This window comes from Pimephales promelas, chromosome 15, assembly GCF_988280905.1.
Source record: "Pimephales promelas chromosome 15, fPimPro1.hap1.1, whole genome shotgun sequence".
NCBI classification, from domain to species: domain Eukaryota; kingdom Metazoa; phylum Chordata; class Actinopteri; order Cypriniformes; family Leuciscidae; genus Pimephales; species Pimephales promelas.
Window position 1 is genome coordinate 606287 of NC_142783.1, and position 20934 is coordinate 627220.

Sequence of the window (20934 nt, forward strand, 5' to 3'; positions counted from 1 at the left end):
CTCCTTTTCTTCTGAGTCCAGAGAGTGAGCTTGCAGGATCATGTCCGCTTTCCCTGAGCGAGGATGCGGGACTGTGGGTTAAACACCAGTGGCCAGCCAATCAGAGCCGGGGTTGTGGTCCCGTTCCTCAGCCCTGTCAAACCAAGGCAGTTTATTAGTATAATACAGTCTATAATACACGTCGCTTCAAAGCAGCTTTATAGATTGCATTACTATATTGTGTGTGTAATACTTAGTCTAATAAAGTCCATCATTATTTTTCTTAGTCACTAGACAGTAAGACTGTTGCAATCTTATATTATATTCTTAGTTGATATTTAATTATTTAATTATATAGTATATGTCGTGTTCATCTCAGTAACAGCTGGTTGGTTGTGTCCGTGTTGGACTGTAATGGTTCCTCAAAAATGTATGGCCAATCAAAACAGAGACAGAAAATTTCTTATTAATAACCATTCAAACTTGAAAAACATGAATAATAATATCAATAATCAAAAAATAGGGAAAACGTTTATCCAAAACATCTAGATTTAAAGCAATAATACAAAATAGATTAAATCAAAGTGAATCAACTAAATCCATAAAACGATCCTGATGGAACCCGTATGGTTCTGTATCTATCTATCTATCTGTCTATCTATCTATCTATCTATCTATCTATCTATCTATCTATCTATCTATCTATCTATCTATCTATCTATCTATCTATCTGTCTGTCTGTCTATCTGTCTGTCTGCCTGTCTGTCTGTCTGTCTGTCTGTCTGTCTGTCCGCCTGCTCACACTGACCCCGTCACAGTAAAGCAGAGCACAGTGTCATTAGGGGAATTGGTCCTCGTGGCGAGAGAGCGAATCTGTGCCATCTGACGCTCAGGGATTTATGGGTTTAGTCAAAATTGCTTTTGCCGGCGTGGAGATTAATGTGTGTGTGATGTTGCGAGGCGATGTCCGAAGCGCTGAGGGGAATGTGAGCGCTGAAGATGTGCAGCATGCAGCTGGAGACGGTGCTCGTGTTCATGTGTGTGTGTCTGCTGGGAGCGGCCGGGAGATCCACACACAGGAGAGCACACCGAGCCGACGGCTTCAAGCAGAGCAGGTATGACCCCTGACCCCCCGATGACCCTGAACCCTATCCCTGATGCTGTCTCTCTCCCATCGAGAGGCATAGGAGAGGACATTATGTGTTATTGGTTTTAAATGCAGATCTTTCTATTGCTCTCCAAAACACTTTCTTGGATCATGAAGCATAACATAGAAAATTATGTTTTATTGTCGTATATCAAATCCAGATCTTTCTCATGAGGTGCTGTTGTTTATACTTTAATCTTTGCGTATGTGAAATATTCTGTCAGTGCAAGGCCAGATTTCATATCGGAGTGTGAAGCGTGTGTTTGTACCTCTGGTTGAGATGGAGATCTGCTGGCAGGTTCTCATCAGTGATCATCATCAGTTCGCTTTAGCTCGGCGTGATGGATCTCGGTCAGACGCTTCACACACACGGGGTTTCAGTGATCAGTTCTTAATGTGAGGGACATTTTAATATTCTGAAGAACATTTTGTGCAACAGAACGCATTTAAACAGATCACTTAATTTTTTTCCAGTGATAAAGTACATTTATGAGCTGCTCACAGTTTTTCTCAGTCGCTTTGGTACATTTCTCGAATCATCCTCGACACTTGTAAAACAGTAAGTGCAGTTCTCAAAACAATTCGTACACATAGCAAAACACCATGAGTTACCTGCAAAAGCCAGTGTTGCTCAAAATCCTTAATTCATCTCTCAGAGGTAAATATCTGTGTCAGTGAACATGCATCAGAATGACAAGTCCTTGAGTCAAGTTTGATCGCAAGAGACTGGACAAGATTCCAGATATGTTGGACAGACCATGTCATTGCGATACAGGAAAAGACAGCACTGCACAAAGACAAAAAAACAAAACAAAAGAAAAAATAAAAGTACACACAAATATCAAAATGAAGTGAGTTTGCGCTTAAATCAAGAACAAATATCTGCTAATGGAGTCAAAAAACAAGATTATTGAGAAGATTATTTTTCTAAAAATAATAATTTGTGTGAGAATGCAGAGTCAGAGTCGGAAGGTTCTCTGTCTGTGAGCAGCGTTTATTGAAAGAAGCAAAGGAAATGCAGTACACACACTCGCCAGCAGGGCAATGCAGTACACACACTCGCCAGCAGGGCGATGCGGTACACACACTCGTCAGCAGGGCGATGCGGTACACACACTCGCCAGCAGGGCAATGCAGTACACACACTCGCCAGCAGGGCAATGCAGTACACACACTCGCCAGCAGGGCAATGCAGTACACACACTCGCCAGCAGGGCGATGCGGTACACACACTCGCCAGCAGGGCAATGCAGTACACACACTCGCCAGCAGGGCAATGCAGTACACACACTCGCCAGCAGGGCAATGCAGTACACACACTCGTCAGCAGGGCAATGCAGTACACACACTCGTCAGCAGGGCAATGCGGTACACACACTCGTCAGCAGGGCGATGCGGTACACACACTCGCCAGCAGGGCGATGCGGTACACACACTCGCCAGCAGGGCAATGCAGTACACACACTCGCCAGCAGGGCAATGCAGTACACACACTCGCCAGCAGGGCAATGCAGTACACACACTCGCCAGCAGGGCAATGCAGTACACACACTCGCCAGCAGGGCAATGCAGTACACACACTCGCCAGCAGGGCAATGCAGTACACACACTCGTCAGCAGGGCAATGCAGTACACACACTCGTCAGCAGGGCAATGCAGTACACACACTCGCCAGCAGGGCGATGCAGTACACACACTCGTCAGCAGGGCAATGCAGTACACACACTCGTCAGCAGGGCAATGCAGTAAACACACTCGTCAGCAGGGCAATGCAGTACACACACTCGCCAGCAGGGCAATGCAGTACACACACTCGTCAGCAGGGCAATGCAGTACACACACTCGTCAGCAGGGCAATGCAGTACACACACTCGTCAGCAGGGCAATGCAGTAAACACACTCGTCAGCAGGGCAATGCAGTACACACACTCGTCAGCAGGGCAATGCAGTAAACACACTCGTCAGCAGGGCAATGCAGTACACACACTCGCCAGCAGGGCAATGCAGTACACACACTCGTCAGCAGGGCAATGCAGTACACACACTCGCCAGCAGGGCAATGCAGTACACACACTCGTCAGCAGGGCAATGCAGTACACACACTCGTCAGCAGGGCAATGCAGTACACACACTCGTCAGCAGGGCAATGCAGTACACACACTCGCCAGCAGGGCAATGCAGTACACACACTCGCCAGCAGGGCAATGCAGTACACAAACTCGCCAGCAGGGCAATGCAGTAAACACACTCGTCAGCAGGGCAATGCAGTACACACACTCGTCAGCAGGGCAATGCAGTACACACACTCGTCAGCAGGGCAATGCAGTACACACACTCGTCAGCAGGGCAATGCAGTACACACACTCGTCAGCAGGGCAATGCAGTACACACACTCGCCAGCAGGGCAATGCAGTACACACACTCGCCAGCAGGGCAATGCAGTACACAAACTCGCCAGCAGGGCAATGCAGTAAACACACTCGTCAGCAGGGCAATGCAGTACACACACTCGTCAGCAGGGCAATGCAGTACACACACTCGTCAGCAGGGCAATGCAGTACACACACTCGTCAGCAGGGCAATGCAGTACACACACTCGCCAGCAGGGCAATGCAGTAAACACACTCGTCAGCAGGGCAATGCAGTACACACACTCGCCAGCAGGGCAATGCAGTACACACACTCGTCAGCAGGGCAATGCAGTACACACACTCGTCAGCAGGGCAATGCAGTACACACACTCGTCAGCAGGGCAATGCAGTACACACACTCGTCAGCAGGGCAATGCAGTACACACACTCGTCAGCAGGGCGATGCAGTACACACACTCGCCAGCAGGGCAATGCAGTACACACACTCGCCAGCAGGGCAATGCAGTACACACACTCGTCAGCAGGGCAATGCAGTACACACACTCGTCAGCAGGGCAATGCAGTACACACACTCGTCAGCAGGGCAATGCAGTACACACACTCGTCAGCAGGGCAATGCAGTACACACACTCGCCAGCAGGGCAATGCAGTACACACACTCGTCAGCAGGGCAATGCAGTACACACACTCGTCAGCAGGGCAATGCAGTACACACACTCGTCAGCAGGGCGATGCAGTACACACACTCGCCAGCAGGGCAATGCAGTACACACACTCGCCAGCAGGGCAATGCAGTACACACACTGGGGAAACCAGTATTGGGCTGCAGTGGGAAACCAGTATTGGGCTACAGTGAGAAACCAGTATTGGGCTACAGTGGGAAACCAGTATTGGGCTGCAGTGGGAAACCAGTATTGGGCTACAGTGAGAAACCAGTATTGGGCTACAGTGGGAAACCAATATTGGTGTACAGTGGGAAACCAGTATTGGGCTACAGTGGGAAAACAGTATTGGGCTGCAGTGGGAAACCAGTATTGGGCTGCAGTGGGAAACCAGTATTGGGCTGCAGTGGGAAACCAGTATTGGGCTACAGTGAGAAACCAGTATTGGGCTACAGTGGGAAACCAATATTGGTGTACAGTGGGAAACCAGTATTGGGCTACAGTGGGAAAACAGTATTGGGCTGCAGTGGGAAACCAGTATTGGGCTGCAGTGGGAAACCAGTATTGGGCTGCAGTGGGAAACCAGTATTGGGCTGCAGTGGGAAACCAGTATTGGGCTACAGTGGGAAACCAATATTGGTGTACAGTGGGAAACCAGTATTGGGCTACAGTGGGAAACCAGTATTGGGCTGCAGTGGGAAACCAGTATTGGGCTGCAGTGGGAAACCAGTATTGGGCTACAGTGGGGAAACCAGTATTGGGCTACAGTGGGAAACCAGTATTGGGCTACAGTGAGAAACCAGTATTGGGCTACAGTGGGAAACCAGTATTGGGCTACAGTGGGAAACCAGTATTGGGCTACAGTGGGAAACCAGTATTGGGCTACAGTGGGGAAACCAGTATTGGGCTACAGTGGGAAACCAGTATTGGGCTGCAGTGGGAAACCAGTATTGGGCTACAGTGGGAAATCAGTATTGGGCTGCAGTGGGAAACCAGTATTGGGCTACAGTGGGAAACCAGCATTGGGCTACAGTGGGAAACCAGCATTGGGCTACAGTGGGAAACCAGCATTGGGCTACAGTGGGAAACCAGCATCGGGCTACAGTGGGAAACCAGTATTGGGCTGCAGTGGGAAACCAGTATTGGGCTGCAGTGGGAAACCAGTATTGGGCTGCAGTGGGAAACCAGTATTGGGTTACAGTGGGAAATCAGTATTGGGCTGCAGTGGGTAACCAGTATTGGGCTGCAGTGGGAAACCAGTATTGGGCTGCAGTGGGAAACCAGTATTGGGCTGCAGTGGGTAACCAGTATTGGGCTGCAGTGGGAAACCAGTATTGGGCTGCAGTGGGAAACCAGTATTGGGCTGCAGTGGGTAACCAGTATTGGGCTGCAGTGGGAAACCAGTATTGGGCTACAGTGGGAAACCAGTATTGGGCTGCAGTGAGAAACCAGTATTGGGCTACAGTGGGAAACCAGTATTGGGCTACAGTGGGAAACCAGTATTGGGCTACAGTGGGAAACCAGTATTGGGCTACAGTGGGAAACCAGTATTGGGCTGCAGTGAGAAACCAGTATTGGGCTACAGTGGGAAACCAGTATTGGGCTACAGTGGGAAACCAGTATTGGGCTACAGTGGGAAACCAGTATTGGGCTGCAGTGGGAAACCAGTATTGGGCTACAGTGGGAAATCAGTATTGGGCTGCAGTGGGAAACCAGTATTGGGCTACAGTGGGAAACCAGCATTGGGCTACAGTGGGAAACCAGCATTGGGCTACAGTGGGAAACCAGCATTGGGCTACAGTGGGAAACCAGCATTGGGCTACAGTGGGAAACCAGCATCGGGCTACAGTGGGAAACCAGTATTGGGCTGCAGTGGGAAACCAGTATTGGGCTGCAGTGGGAAACCAGTATTGGGCTGCAGTGGGAAACCAGTATTGGGTTACAGTGGGAAATCAGTATTGGGCTGCAGTGGGTAACCAGTATTGGGCTGCAGTGGGAAACCAGTATTGGGCTGCAGTGGGAAACCAGTATTGGGCTGCAGTGGGTAACCAGTATTGGGCTACAGTGGGAAACCAGTATTGGGCTGCAGTGGGAAACCAGTATTGGGCTGCAGTGGGTAACCAGTATTGGGCTGCAGTGGGAAACCAGTATTGGGCTGCAGTGGGAAATCAGTATTGGGCTGCAGTGGGAAACCAGTATTGGGCTGCAGTGGGTAACCAGTATTGGGCTGCAGTGGGAAACCAGTATTGGGCTGCAGTGGGAAACCAGTATTGGGCTGCAGTGGGAAATCAGTATTGGGCTGCAGTGGGTAACCAGTATTGGGCTGCAGTGGGAAACCAGTATTGGGCTGCAGTGGGAAACCAGTATTGGGCTACAGTGGGAAACCAGTATTGGGCTGCAGTGGGAAACCAGTATTGGCTCGGGGTGATATGGCCTCTGACTCCACTGGCAGATATTTGATCACGTTTAAGCGTTAAACCCGTAAGAGGCGTGAATCGTGATCGTTTGAAGCAGGAACAGCTGAGGGCAGATGATCAGTGTTGTGTCGTGGCAGTGGAGGAGGAGGAGACGCTGCTGGTCTGTTCTGGGAACAGAGAGGATTTCTGCAGAGAGGATTATTAACCAGCTGCTGGTGAGGGAGTGTAGCCGCTCTCTCTCTCTCTCTCTGTCTGTGACATCACGTCGAGCATCACGGCCTGCTTCTGCTGCTCTGTTCTTCAGCTGTCGTTTGCACATGACGACGAGGATGATGCGCTTGATTTGAGCTCAAAACAAAGAGCTTTAAAAATAGCTCAGATGCATGTGATGCGTATGAGGAAATGATGCTGTACAACACAAGCTGGAATTGATTGAAAAAGCACAAATGTCTGCAATCACAAACGTACAATAATGAAAGGCAACTCAAACATCCCTGTGCTCATTTGTTAAATACAGTGGTGGACAGAGTACAACCTAATGAAATAAAACTCATGTAATGAAGTAAAACTACTTTGTTACAGTCCTCAATTTTTAAATGATGTTTAATTAACAAAGTTCGTGAGGAGCACGTTCAGATAATGAAGACGAGAGGAGGCATTCTCTCTCAAATAACAGGATAAGGAGAGTACTCTCGTCTCCATTTAACACTGATCCTGCTGTTCACATCCACGCTGCTGATTGTGTTGATATCCGTCTAACTCTGTTCCCTCACAGATTGCGGAGAGAAACTACACGAGTGGATGGAGGAAGCCACAAGTCTGGCAGGTGCAATATCGTTCCACATGGATTGCTTTTGTCTCTTTTGTTACTATTTGTGTTTGAAAGACTTCTTTGAGTTATGCTATATATTTTTAAACGGCTTTATGGTGTACATTGGGATGATCAATTAATTTTTGTCTTCTAACTTCTAAGATCATAATGTTGGATGTGGCGGCAACGCTAAAGAAATATGTCAATGTTTTCTAATGTTCCAGTTCCAGTTAAGAAACAGTTATTTTGGATGTTCTCTGAAAGCTCTGTGTTTTAACAGAAAAACGTTCGGTTTCACTTTATCTGGATGATCTATTTAACATATAAGTATAAGTAACGTTGCACCTACATCTCCAACTCTAGTGGGAGTATTAGTAGAGTATTAGTAGAGTATTAGTAGACTGGTAGGGTTAGGGATAGAAGTGTAGTTGCAAAACAGGATGTTGTATGTAGTGGTGTTGTATATTGTACAACCGTTTACTGTTACCAAACGTTCTGTGAAAGATAGATATATAAATAATATTTAGTGCTAACATTATAGGAACATTATAGACTAGATAACTACAGGAAGAATGGTTGATAACTTTGAGAGAGCCATGTCAGAGCATTGGCCAGTTGTGAATGATCTGTTGATTCAGTTCCTCGTCCACACACACACACACACACACACAGCTTCAGCTCACAGTCTGACAGTTTCACTCTTATCATCGTTTAGCCCGATCTTCAGGAGAAGTCCAGACATGACAAAGTCTCCGATAACCAAGTCAGAGCAGCTGTTGAGGATAGATGACCACGACTTTACAATGAGACCAGCGTTTGGAGGTGAGCATCCGATAGATCTGAGAAATCTGCACAAACACTGACGAGGCGAGAGTCACTGTATCGCTCTTCAATGTCTTCTATGAAACACTATGTTTTGTATTTATAGATGTGTTTAGTGATTTAGTCCATGTTATGCAATCGAATCTACTCAAGATGTTCTTCCTCTGAGTTTCTGACGTGTTTTCCAGCACAAACATCTAAATATTCATAATCAAGACACATTTGATTTGATTCAAGTCTTGTTTACTGAACGTTAAGCTTATTTCTCTGACTGGCAGACATTTGTTCTTGTTTTAAGCACAAACTCACTTCATTTAATATCTTCAGTCATTTTGCTCCTCTAGTAAATGTGTCTTGATTTAAGAATGTTTAGATATTTGTGCTGGAAAACAGAAACACTGCAAATCATTTTTGTAGTGTAAAATACTGGACACACACACACACACTCACGCATGTATGCAAAGACTTTAGTTCATTCCTATCCGTTTTTCTTCCCCGGGGAATCGAACCCACAGCATTGATGCCGTTTGAAAAACATGTTAAAATAGCGTTTTACTTTCCACTGCTGACGAGTCCAGCGTTTAATAACTGGTCACATCACAGCACTTCATGAAGCCGTTGGCGGTGTGTGTGTGTGTGTGTGTGTGTGTTGTGTTCTGGCGGTGGAGATGAAGTGTCTGTCGGTGATCACCCGTGACCCACTTGTGTTTCAGTCCCTGAGCTAAAATAGGCCACACACACACACACACACACACACACACACACACACACACACACACACACACACACACACACACACACACACACACACACACACAGCGCCGCTAAATCCAATCCCGTCTGCTCACACACTCCGCATTACTGTAGGCACCCCGGACATATTCTCTAGAGTGAAATATTTCATGACAATCACATCCCTCCTCTATTATCAATAAAAGGATCCGGTTTGTGTCCGACAGGCCCTCCGATCCCCGTAGGAGTGGACGTGCAGGTGGAGAGCCTCGACACCATCTCTGAGGTGGACATGGTGAGGGTTAAAGAGCACAACAAACCTGTTATTAATATTATTACTACACAAATCTAGAGTTAAAGTACAGGTAAGGGTTATTATACAGTAATGGCCAAAAGTGATGTCCGGAGGGGGGTTCGATTAAACCATCCACATATGAGGAAAATATTCTATATTTTTTTATATATTTAAATTATGAGGGAAGAACAAACACTAAACTTAGTGAAAGTATTTATCTGAAAATTATTTGCAAACTACAACTGCAGGAAAAAGCATAAACTGACTATGGCATAATCAGTTATTAATATTTCGCCGGTTCTCTTGGTGTTTTATTTGTTCATGATTTCTTTGTATGACAGTCTGGTCCAAAATTATGTTGCACAATTTAGCATTTCATTGCATTATTATTATTATAAACAAAACAATCGACTCCAAGTACTACTACTCCATATGACTACAAAAATATTTGACCAATTTTTATTAATATTTGTTCTTAACTGTACTTTACTATACTGTTACTGTACTATACTTGAATCAACGGGATATTTGCGTCTGGAAAAGTGCTGATGAGTGTTTACAGTACAGTATTGCGTACTGGTGGTTATTAATCCTTAAACGTATCACTAATGTCAGTATTCATTGCTTGTGTCGTATGTAAGATCGCCCCTCGCCTCTCTTGAACTGGTTCAGATGTTTTCTATTCTGTGTTCATACCTCGGTGTGTTTAACATCTGACGTTTCCCCTCAGGATTTTACGATGACGCTGTATTTGAGGCATTACTGGAAAGACGAGCGTTTGTCCTTCCAGAGCACCAACAACCAAAGCATGACCTTCGACAGCCGGCTGGTGAAGAAGATCTGGGTGCCCGACATGTTCTTCGTCCACTCCAAAAGATCCTTCATCCACGACACAACCACCGACAACGTGATGTTACGAGTGCATCCAGACGGCAACGTCCTCTACAGTCTGAGGTGAACCGGTCTAATCATCTCGATCCTGAACTCAACTCAGAATACGGCACTAAACATTTGAGAATAAAGCGTTTCTATCCCGTGTTCAGGAGATTAAAATCATCACTTCCTGGGAAATTGGCGTAAAATATCAGTAATAAACTGTAAGTTTCTGCAATCGGCTGCAATCCCTCCATCATAAACGAGTGTGTGTCGAGCGTCATCATAAACGAGTGTGTGTGGAGCGTCAGGCGAAACTCAGTAACTGCTGTGGTGTTCTCTGGCGTTCGGGCACTGGTGTTCGGGAACACACTCGTGTGTGTGTGAGACGCTTCTGGGGGGAATTACACACAATCATTCTGATTCAGAAACACCAAACCAACATCTGAGATGCTGCGATGCCATTGGTCGGCTGGTTAGTCCATTAATCCAATCACAGCCTCTGCTGGGGCAAAGTCACATGGTCATCTTTAGGGATTTATTCAGTAAAATTACTGTTTCCATCGTAGTTTATGTGAGTGTGTTCTTGTCGTATAAAAATAATCCGCCTCAATTTTTTAATGCACATTTTTAGAAATCATGCACATTTTGAAGTTTCCATGCAGCATTTTTATATGATATCCCAAAATTAAAAATAGTTGGAAAATGACTATCCAGCTCAAACTATTCAATGAACTATTCTATTGAAAACACTATGCAAACACCATAAACAATACAAAATAGATATAGCTATAGAACTCTTAAAATGCAACATTTAAGGCCTGATGTATTCATGGTGAAAGAGTTTTCAGTGATATATTCGGCGATTAGAGGAATCTGTAAATATGTGCTGCACTTTCCTCTCCGTAACAGAATAAACATGAAAAACCGTGTGAGTGTCTCTTTCAGCTTCAGTTTCTGCTATACAGCGGCTCTCGGTGTGTTCGTGTTTTTACTCGCGTCTGAACAGAAGAAATGAACTGGAGATTTACACCTCAGAGAAGGCGGAGCCTCAGAGCCACACCCCCCTGACTGTGACGTCATCATCACTGGCCAATGGGAGTTCAGAGGTGTTTACCAGCCGGAGCGAACGTTTCCCGAGAGTTCACTTCGACAAGTACCCTGTAAATCCAGAGTTCTGGCGAGAATCTGAGTTTGCTCAGCGAGTCCCTCTGGCACTGAGTAATGATGCTCATTAACTATGCCCTTGTGTCCGAGCCGCACCAATCACATCGGGTTAGTAAACAGACACCGTTCCCTGTTGAAAGAGGAACAGAAGACGGCGCTCGAATCGTTCCTATGGAAGATAGACAGCGTTTTTGCTGTTTTGCCGACCGGATACGGCGAGAGTTAATCTAGCAGTTAGCGGTGCTGGTAGCGAAGCGTTTGGGCGTATTGTTGTGATTGGTCGTAGTGTTTTCCATTTGCGTGCAGTGAGATTTTCAAACGTATGCTTGGTGCCGCCCCTCGAGCTGGGCGATGTACACACTCGATGCCAGACCCTTAGACCCAGAATAAATAACAGTAGCAAAACTGTGACACTGGTTCCCGTCCACTTCTGATGCCACTGGAGTCCGGGGTCCTGTCTGGACTAACGCTGGATGTCTCGTGTGTTGTTTCAGAGTGACCGTCACTGCCATGTGCAACATGGACCTGAGCCGATTCCCCCTGGACACGCAGACCTGCTCACTGGAGATCGAGAGCTGTATGTACACACACACATTTCTGCATGCCATCTTACGTCCATGGTGTCGTTGAACTGAAGAATTAAGACGCATGTGGTTGTGGTCATTGGAAATGTCCCTGTTTATGTGATGATGTGATTGCGTGTGCTGTTTTCTCAGATGCGTACACTGACGACGACCTCATGCTTTATTGGAAGAAGGGCAACGAGTCGTTGAACACAGACGACAGGATTTCTCTGTCCCAGTTCCTCATCCAGAAGTTCCACACCACAACTAAACTGGCGTTCTACAGCAGCACAGGTACAGCGCTCGTGCCCTCCAGTCTCTCAGAGGGTTATGCTGACATCTTTAGCTTGGCATTCAATTCTCTGAACACTGCAAACAGTTATCTCCCTACTTCTCAATTATTTCTAAAACATTTTTGTTGGAAGTTAGTCTGCAAATATTTTTTAAACTACTTTCAGATGGTTCAGAGAACATTGTTCCCTAAATAATTGCAAAACAATAAAACATTTGCATAAGATTTTTTTTAAGTTTACAAAACTAGATATTCAAAGAACATTCAGAAGAAAAAACCTTTTTATAACTTAATGGGAAAATTAATAAAATGTTTTTAGAACATGTTTTTGTAAGTTGGGCAAACGCATGATTTCAGAACTTTTGTTGGCACACGTATCGCTGTGCTTTTCTCAACTGTTGTCCGAGTTCTTCAAGATTGCATCTGCTGTTACACTACAGTTAGTTCTGGTCCTCGAGCAGCGTACAGTAACGCTGGGCTTACACCAAAGGATTTTCACAGTCCCAGACTAAAGACCGGCAGTCTTTAGGAATCTCACTGGAGTCTCGGCGCGCTCCCGTCGTCTCGATCTTTAAATGTGAGGTGATATTCTGCAGTCGACGACCCGATTTATGCCAGTCTTTTTCTAGTCTTTCATATCAAACATGTTTGATATTATCATAAGTCCTAGCGTAGACCTAGTGATGTAAAACAATCAACAACCAATAAAATGGAGGTTTGCGTGTCCGCCTCTCACACCAGAGACACAAGTTCGAGACCCACTCATGGGAGCTGTCTCAGGGAGCTGGCTGGATGTGATGGTGATTACACATTGTTTCCTGAGATTGACTTTTTTCCCTACCAGAAAAGTTTTTATATCTACTAGGGCTGGGCGATATGGAGCAAAAAATTATAGCTCGATATATGATAGAAAGCAGAACGTGGGTAATTATATATAGCCGTATTTACCGCACTTAAGGCGCACCTTCAATGAATGACCTATTTTACAACATTTTTCATATATAGGGCGCACTGGTTTATAAGGCACATAAGATACTACAGTCACATGTTTGACTGGGTTTACGTTATGCATCCACTAGATCTGCTAAAGGGAATGTAGCGAGTGCGCGGCGCCGGAGGTGAGGCGTTTATTAGTGTGAGCCCGCTCAGGCGGGCACGTAACTTACATTCGCATGCTGACTCATATGAGTATTCAATGTGCGGCGGCTCTCTGACAGCAACAGCTGGCTGTTTTGAATGAGACGACCCGGTTACTGTGAACGGGGCTGATTCCAATGCACGAATACACCTCAGGCTCACTCTCGCTCTTATCCAAGGTAAATCATCAACACTATCATCCCTTACAAGTGTTTTATTTAACTGAATTCATCACAATAAGGACACATGATGCGCAGGATACTTTACTTCCTGAAGAAGTGCGCGCCCTAATCCGTGTTGCTTTCACATTCACGCAACCGCGGCACTAGAATGATGGGATGAATTTGGTGGGAAGCTAAAATAATCTAGTTGTAGTCTTGTAAATAGTGTCACTACAAGATTCAGTGTTTGTAAAATCTTTAGTCTGAGACTAAAAACTCTGAACCCAAAGTCTTTAGATGTGAGCTGATAATCTTATAAGTCTTTTCTAAATTTTTTCAAAGTCTTTTGGTGTACGCCCGGCAATAGACAGTAAAAGAAATGGACACAGTGACCTCATAGATTTCAACGGAGAAAAGTGAAGCCCAGTAGAAGCATTCACTTCCTGATGGCTGAGCGACTGCCCAGAAATAAATAATGGACAAATGGAGTCTTTGGACGCCTCAGATGTAAAGTTATTCGCTGTCAAAGTAACGGCAAAATGAATGGGAGTCAATGTAATGCTAATAGCAGGTGATGGTCTGCTACAATGACGGCTCCCAACGAAGCTTCAGTTTCCGGCTGATGCAGTACCCCCTTGGTTATTATCCCTCCAGCAGTCTCAGCGTGGAGCCTCGTGTTCATCAGCTCTGTCCTGTCCTCTGCTCTGGTCTGAGACTGCTGGTCTGAGACTGCTGGTCTGGTCTGAGACTATTGGTCTGAGACTGCTGGTCTGAGACTGCTGGTCTGAGACTGCTGGTCTGGTCTGAGACTATTGGTCTGAGACTGTTGATCTGAGACTGCTGGTCTGGTCTGAGACTGCTGGTCTGAGACTGCTGGTCTGAGACTGCTGGTCTGAGACTGCTGGTCTGGTCTGAGACTATTGGTCTGAGACTGTTGATCTGAGACTGCTGGTCTGAGACTGGTGGTCTGGTCTGAGACTGCTGGTCTGAGACTGCTGGTCTGGTCTGAGACTGCTGGTCTGAGACTGCTGGTCTGGTCTGAGACTGTTTATCTGAGACTGCTGGTCTGAGACTGGTGGTCTGGTCTGAGACTGCTGGTCTGAGACTATTGGTCTGAGACTGTTGATCTGAGACTGCTGGTCTGAGACTGGTGGTCTGGTCTGAGACTGCTGGTCTGAGACTGCTGGTCTGGTCTGAGACTGCTGGTCTGAGACTGCTGGTCTGGTCTGAGACTGTTTATCTGAGACTGCTGGTCTGAGACTGGTGGTCTGGTCTGAGACTGCTGGTCTGAGACTGCTGGTCTGGTCTGAGACTGGTGGTCTGGTCTGAGACTGTTGATCTGAGACTGCTGGTCTGAGACTGGTGGTCTGGTCTGAGACTGCTGGTCTGAGACTGGTGGTCTGAGACTGCTGGTCTGAGACTGCTGGTCTGAGACTGCACCTGAGCATCAGTGCTGAGGTTTAACAGTACCCCACTGAATCCTTCATTTGGGGCTATGGTGATGCAAACTCAAACTGACGGTATTAAAACTGATGGTCTAAAATGCAAGTTACTCCATATTAAAGTGACCCTGATATGCTTTTTTAAATATTACCTTTCATGTAGTGTGTAAAAGAGACTGGAATGGTGCTGAAACTGGAGTTTGGTTTGTGGTGTATATGTCGAAAGACGCTATTATCTGATCCAAATCAAATCCACTTTCATGAGATTAATACTGTAAAACTCACGCCATCGTTATTGTTCGCATCACTGTGTATCAAGAGCTGTGAAAGAGCTGAGATTCAGATATGATAATGAGCATTTGGTTTCTGACCAATCACAGCAGACTGGACCATGTGACCAATCAGAGCAGACAAATCACAACAGACTGGACCATGTGACCAATCAGAGCAGACAAATCACAACAGACTGGGCCATGTGACCAATCAGAACAGACCAATCACAGCAGACTGGGTTACTGACCAATCACAGCAGACTGGGCCATGTGACCAATCAGAGCAGACCAATCACAGCAGACTGAGTTACTGACCAATCAGAGCAGACCAATCACAGCAGACTGGGTTTTCTGACTAATCAGAGCAGACCAATCACAACAGACTGAGTTACTGACCAATCAGAGCAGACCAATCACAACAGACTGAGTTACTGACCAATCAGAGCAGACCAATCACAGCAGACTGGGTTACTGACCAATCAGAACAGACTGAGTTACTGACCAATCAGAGCAGACCAATCACAGCAGACTGGGTTACTGACCAATCAGAGCAGACCAATCACAACAAACTGGCCCATGTGACCAATCATAGCAAAGTGTTTTTAGACTTGAATGCATCAAAAAATGTAGCAGAAATTTAAAACAAAATTAGGAACCTGTAACATAACATTTAACAGCACTTTAACCTGAAGTTAACTGAAATATGTCCAGCAACATCTCAGAAACGGTCCGAGCTGTAGTTCTAATGTGGTGTTTTCGAATTATAAACAGACACTAGTAAATTAAATGAAGTCTACAAAACCACTGTATGTCGAGCCACACCGGCTGCACTTTACATCTAAGCCCTCTTTCCAGGTGTTTGAACGTTTCCCCCGTTATGTTGGTGGAAAACCATGTCTAAATGTCTGGCTAAACAACTTCTACAGCCAGAAAAACTTCTAGTAAAAATGCCCCAACAGCAGAACTGGCCTGCGAACACTGCCATATCATCGCAGCACTTTCATCCAGATTTGTGTTTTCCAGGCTGGTATAATCGGCTCTACATACACTTCACTCTCCGGCGGCACATCTTCTTCTTCCTGCTGCAGACGTACTTCCCCGCGACGCTGATGGTCATGCTGTCCTGGGTGTCGTTCTGGATCGACCGCAGAGCTGTGCCTGCAAGAGTTCCTCTCGGTACCATAAACCCCTCAAACTCTTGAGATGGAATATATATATATAACTATTGTAGTGTACGTAAGAGATTATTCAGTTGTATGGAGATTATCTTAAAAATCAACCGCGATGAGTCCACTCCTCAACACTGCAAAAATGAATTTCTTTGTATTTTTGTCTTATTTTCCAGTACAAATATCAAGCAAAATGACCAGATATTAAGCCTTGCTTTTGGAAAAATGTATTCAAATTGAGTTTATGCTTAAAACAAGAACGAATATCTGCCAGTGGTGTCAGCAAATCAACTTCTTTTCCCTTTGAATTAAGTTGATGTTTATGACCCCATTTGCAGATTTGTTTCCTGTTTAACTCTAAACTCACTCAATTTTTATTCTTCGTGTTACGCAGCACGTGTAGACACTTCATGCACTCGACTGTCTCAGCTGTAATTTTGTAGCATGGGGAGGGGGTTATAAAACATAGTGTGTAGTGGTCATTTGGGACACAACATATGTTCATAGCCAAGTCAGTCGAAGTGAGTGCTTTTAAAATTGTAGGGCGCATTCGAAAGAGCCTTCGAATTTGGACAGGCTTCGTCGCGCCTCTGTGATCGGGCCTACGATTTCTGCTTTAGCTTCTGAATATGGATACAGTATGTGAATAAAAGCTTTAAGTTTAATCTGTTCACCCTTTAAAGTTAAACTGTTAAGTTTAGTTAAACTGCTTCATTCATTTGAATTTATTTTGAGGATCTCTTTATGACCGTTTTGAAGCATCTGTTTTTTTAGGTGAATAGACTAAAGGTACATGTTTAGAATATTTATATATTAGATATTTGTGTTGGAAAACAAGACAAATTACTAAGTGCTTTCTACCTACAGTCCTAACAAGACTAAATACTGAGGAAGAAAGTAATATTTTGCAGTGAAAATGATATCCAACCAATGCTTTCACACAGGAATCACGACAGTTCTTACAATGTCCACCATCATCACCGGAGTCAATGCCTCCATGCCCAGAGTCTCCTACATCAAAGCCGTGGACATTTACCTGTGGGTCAGCTTCGTCTTCGTCTTCCTCTCTGTCATCGAGTACGCTGCCGTCAACTACCTGACCACCGTACAGGAGCGCCGAGAGAGGAAACTCAGGAATCAAGTAAGACGCCACTTTTCTCTTTGCCAAAATAATGACTATCTAATGCTGGTAGACCAAGATGACGAGAGGAAAAGAGCGATACAGAGAAATAATGAAGAATATTCTCCATTTAGAGCCAGTGTAAGGGTAAAACTTGCACACCAGTGGAGGACAGTCGGGAATTAGTTCCCTTTTGAGGGAACTCAACCCTGCGTCGTTGAAAACGACCTTTTGGGGACGCTCCCTTAGCGTGCGTCTCTGAAGTATGAATGAAACTAATCCAATCCTGATTGGTGTTGCGTCATGACGTAACATGTGACGGCATAACCGGATGCATAAAAGTGACGCCGGAAGCATACACATTAGCTTTCGCTCTTCAGTAAGCGCTCTGTGTTGAAACTGTCTCTATCTATTTGGTGTTGTTTGTCTGATTTATCAGTTACTATGGCGAGTGAACAATTCGTTAGATGTCTGCACCCCTGCCCAAGATACATCACGGGTGGGACACACATCAACTTTGTGTGAATTGTTTGGGAGTGCAGCATGCACAGGCATTCATTTTTGGGTGAACTATCCCTTCAACTCGATAGCTCATGTTCCCGTGTATGAGGAGTTGGTAGAGATTGTGACGCGTGCTTTGGCCAGACTCAACATCAGCTGGCCACAAGATAAGCAGGAAGATTCTAGTCACAGTAAATTAGACGAGAGATTCCTGCAGCACAGATCACAACTTCAGCGCTGGGGTTTGCCATTTTTCCCAGATCTACATAAAGAGATCACTAGATCCTGGGAAAAACCCCACTCCTCTCGTATCTCACACAGTACATCATGCGATTATAGCAATGTTGTGGGTGCCAGGGAGGCGGGGTATGGCAAGATGCCGCAGATGGAGGAAGCCTTGGCAAGCTATCTTTCTCCTGAAGCAGCATCTTCACTTAAAACCCCAGTGCTGCCCAGCAGACCATGTAGAGAAACATCAGCATTAGTTTGCAGGGCATATATGGCAGCTGGTCGGGCTGGTGCGTCTCTGTATTCGCTAGCTATCTTGCAGGTGTACCAGGGTGACCTCCTTAAAGATTTAGACGAGGGACCGTCACCTGTGGATTTTGCAGAATTGAGGAGGGCCACAGATTTGTCTCTCCGGGCCACTAAAGAAACGGCACGCTCCATCGGCCGTTCAATGGCAGCTATGGTGGCTACGGAAAGGCATCTGTGGCTTAATTTATCTGGCATAAAAGATAAAGACAGATCTTTCCTTATGGATGCACCGCTTTCGCCTTCTGGCCTGTTCGGCAATGCAGTTTCGGCTGTCGTCAACAGGTTCCAGGAGGCGAAGAAACAATCTGCGGCGCTCCAGCAGTTCTTTCTTCGCCGCACTAAGTCTTTTAGGAGGGCTGGTCCAAGTGGCCAGCCACAGCCGTCAACGAGCTCCTCATACAGGCAAGAGCAGAAAGAGAGCGTTGCCTCTAGAGCCCCTCCTCCGGGAGCTTGGCAACAAAGGAAACGCACTCAACCAAGACCCGCCGGCCAGAAGGGTAAATGGTAAATGGACTACATTTATATAGCGCCTTCATAGACCTAATGGCCACCAAAGCGCTTTACATTTGCCTCACATTCACATTCGCAAGGCGCCAGCCAGCTCGTCGGGAGCAGCTGGGGTTAGGTGTCTTGCTCATGGACACCTCGACAGTTGGTCAGGTGGAACCGGGGATTAAACCACCAATCTTTCAGTTCGTAGACAACCCACATGAACCACTGAGCCACTGCCGCCCCAGAAGGGTGACCTGAGGGCCGTCCTTCAGGCCAAGAGAGTGGGGAAGAGGTCCTAACCAGACCCCCCAAGTTCGCAGGGGTGGTGCCGACTACAGTGTTTCCAGAACAGGCTCGGGTTATGGAACAAGAAATACAGACTCTTCTGGCCAAAGGGGCCATAGACATTGTTCCCCTACCAGTCAGGGAGTCGGGGTTTTACAGCCGTTACTTTATAGTTCCAAAGAAGGATGGAGGAATGAGGCTGATTTTAGACTTAAGGCATCTGAATCTGGCTCTGAGGAGGTTCAGGTTCAAGATGTTCACCAATCCCAGGATGTGTTGTCACAATAGATCTAAAAGACGCCTATTTTCATGTTTCCATCCTTCCATGTCACAGGAGGTTCCTAAGGTTCGCTTTTGGGGGCAAAGCGTACAAATATCGGGATCTTCTGTTCGGCCTAGCACTCTCTCCCCGAACATTCACAAAGTGTATGGATGCAGCTCTGGCTCCAGAGCCGATTCTTTCCAAGGAATACATTGAATTAGTTCACAAATCCCACTGAAGGATTCATTCCTGAATCAGACTGATGCGATCGCAGCTGTTCTCGAGTCAACTCACCCATTCAAGCATCCAGACAGAATCAACCGGAATCGGGATTTTGTCAGAGCTTGAATGGCACGAAAGTAAGTTGCTAAAGCCAAATTTTAGTATTAATAAATCTTTTTTAGGACATGAAAGTCAGTTATTTGTGAACTAAATCTGCTGTAAAAGTATACAAGTATAATGTATAACAAGTAAAAACTTCAACTGACTAGTACTGACTAGGATAAATAATAAACATGGTTCATTGATCAGAGCTTTATTAATAGTTAAGTACATAAAAAATTAATAAAAATTTTATTAAATAAATTGAAAATTAGTGCTTTAATACTTACACTGAAGTATTATTTTATTAGGGTATCGCCACTTTTCCTCAAGTCCTTGATGTGTGTACTTGTCCACCACTGTCCATCCCACGGCACTACTCTCCTTTGTTTTTCAATGTAAATGCAACAGACGGACGTGTTTAAGCATTGCACTTGTGCATTTTGCATTGTTGCGCGTACAACACAGCATTCTAAAAAACGGGCACTCAAGTTAAAAGAAGTTCAAGTTTTAAAAACACGCACCTCTAGACCTTGTGTTTTTCCCCGTTTCACTGACCTTCGTCTCTTACGTTCTGGATGAATCGGCCCCTAACATGTCCGTCTCTCCTTTGTTTTATGGCTCAACATTGCAGTTGCCTTGCACATGTGGAATAGCAAACCCAGACGAGGACATGATGATGACCACATGCTACAGCGGCGTGGATCCCAACACAACGGGGACCTACGGGATGCCGGAGAACGGCGGGAGGCAGGAGAGGATCTTGGCCCAGCTTACCCTCGCCGACGGTCCGAGTACGAGTCGGGTCAGAACCTCACGGGGCTACGTCAACATCTGGATAGACACTCATGCCATAGACAAGTACTCACGAGTGGTCTTTCCCGGCGCGTACACCCTCTTTAACATCATCTACTGGTCCATCTACTCCTAACTGGACCCGTCCACCCCAGTGGCGCAGAGAACGCTGAACGACTGGACGACTGGGTCGCTCCGCCTTCATGATCCAGTGTCTCTGACATTTTTTTTCTGTTTGTCTTGTATGTTTTTGTTATTTAATGACAGCTACTTTTTGAGGATATATTTGTTTGAATAATCTGTTATTC

At 45.7% G+C, this 20934-nt stretch overlaps 1 protein-coding gene across 1 annotated transcript; it reads left to right on the forward strand.

Moving 5' to 3' along the window:
• The first annotated feature begins 909 nt into the window (after positions 1–909).
• On the forward strand, positions 910–20934 carry LOC120462450 (gamma-aminobutyric acid receptor subunit rho-1). The gene is made up of 10 exons (XM_039651088.2): positions 910–1094; positions 7353–7403; positions 8104–8210; positions 9170–9237; positions 9968–10191; positions 11772–11854; positions 11994–12134; positions 16168–16320; positions 17258–17454; positions 20466–20934. Exons 1-10 carry the CDS (start codon positions 979–981, stop codon positions 20760–20762), a joined length of 1437 nt encoding a protein of 478 aa, XP_039507022.1. The 5' UTR covers positions 910–978; the 3' UTR covers positions 20763–20934.

What these genes read in the sequence shown, in the direction of transcription:
- LOC120462450 (XM_039651088.2), top strand. Translation starts at nt 979, where the DNA reads ATGTGCAGCATGCAGCTGGAGACGGTGCTCGTGTTCATGTGTGTGTGT. An exon ending in AATGAGACCAGCGTTTGGAG is followed by an intron (nt 8,211 to 9,169) that starts GTGAGCATCCGA and finishes TGTGTCCGACAG; the next exon opens with GCCCTCCGATCCCCGTAGGA. An exon ending in AACGTCCTCTACAGTCTGAG is followed by an intron (nt 10,192 to 11,771) that starts GTGAACCGGTCT and finishes GTGTTGTTTCAG; the next exon opens with AGTGACCGTCACTGCCATGT.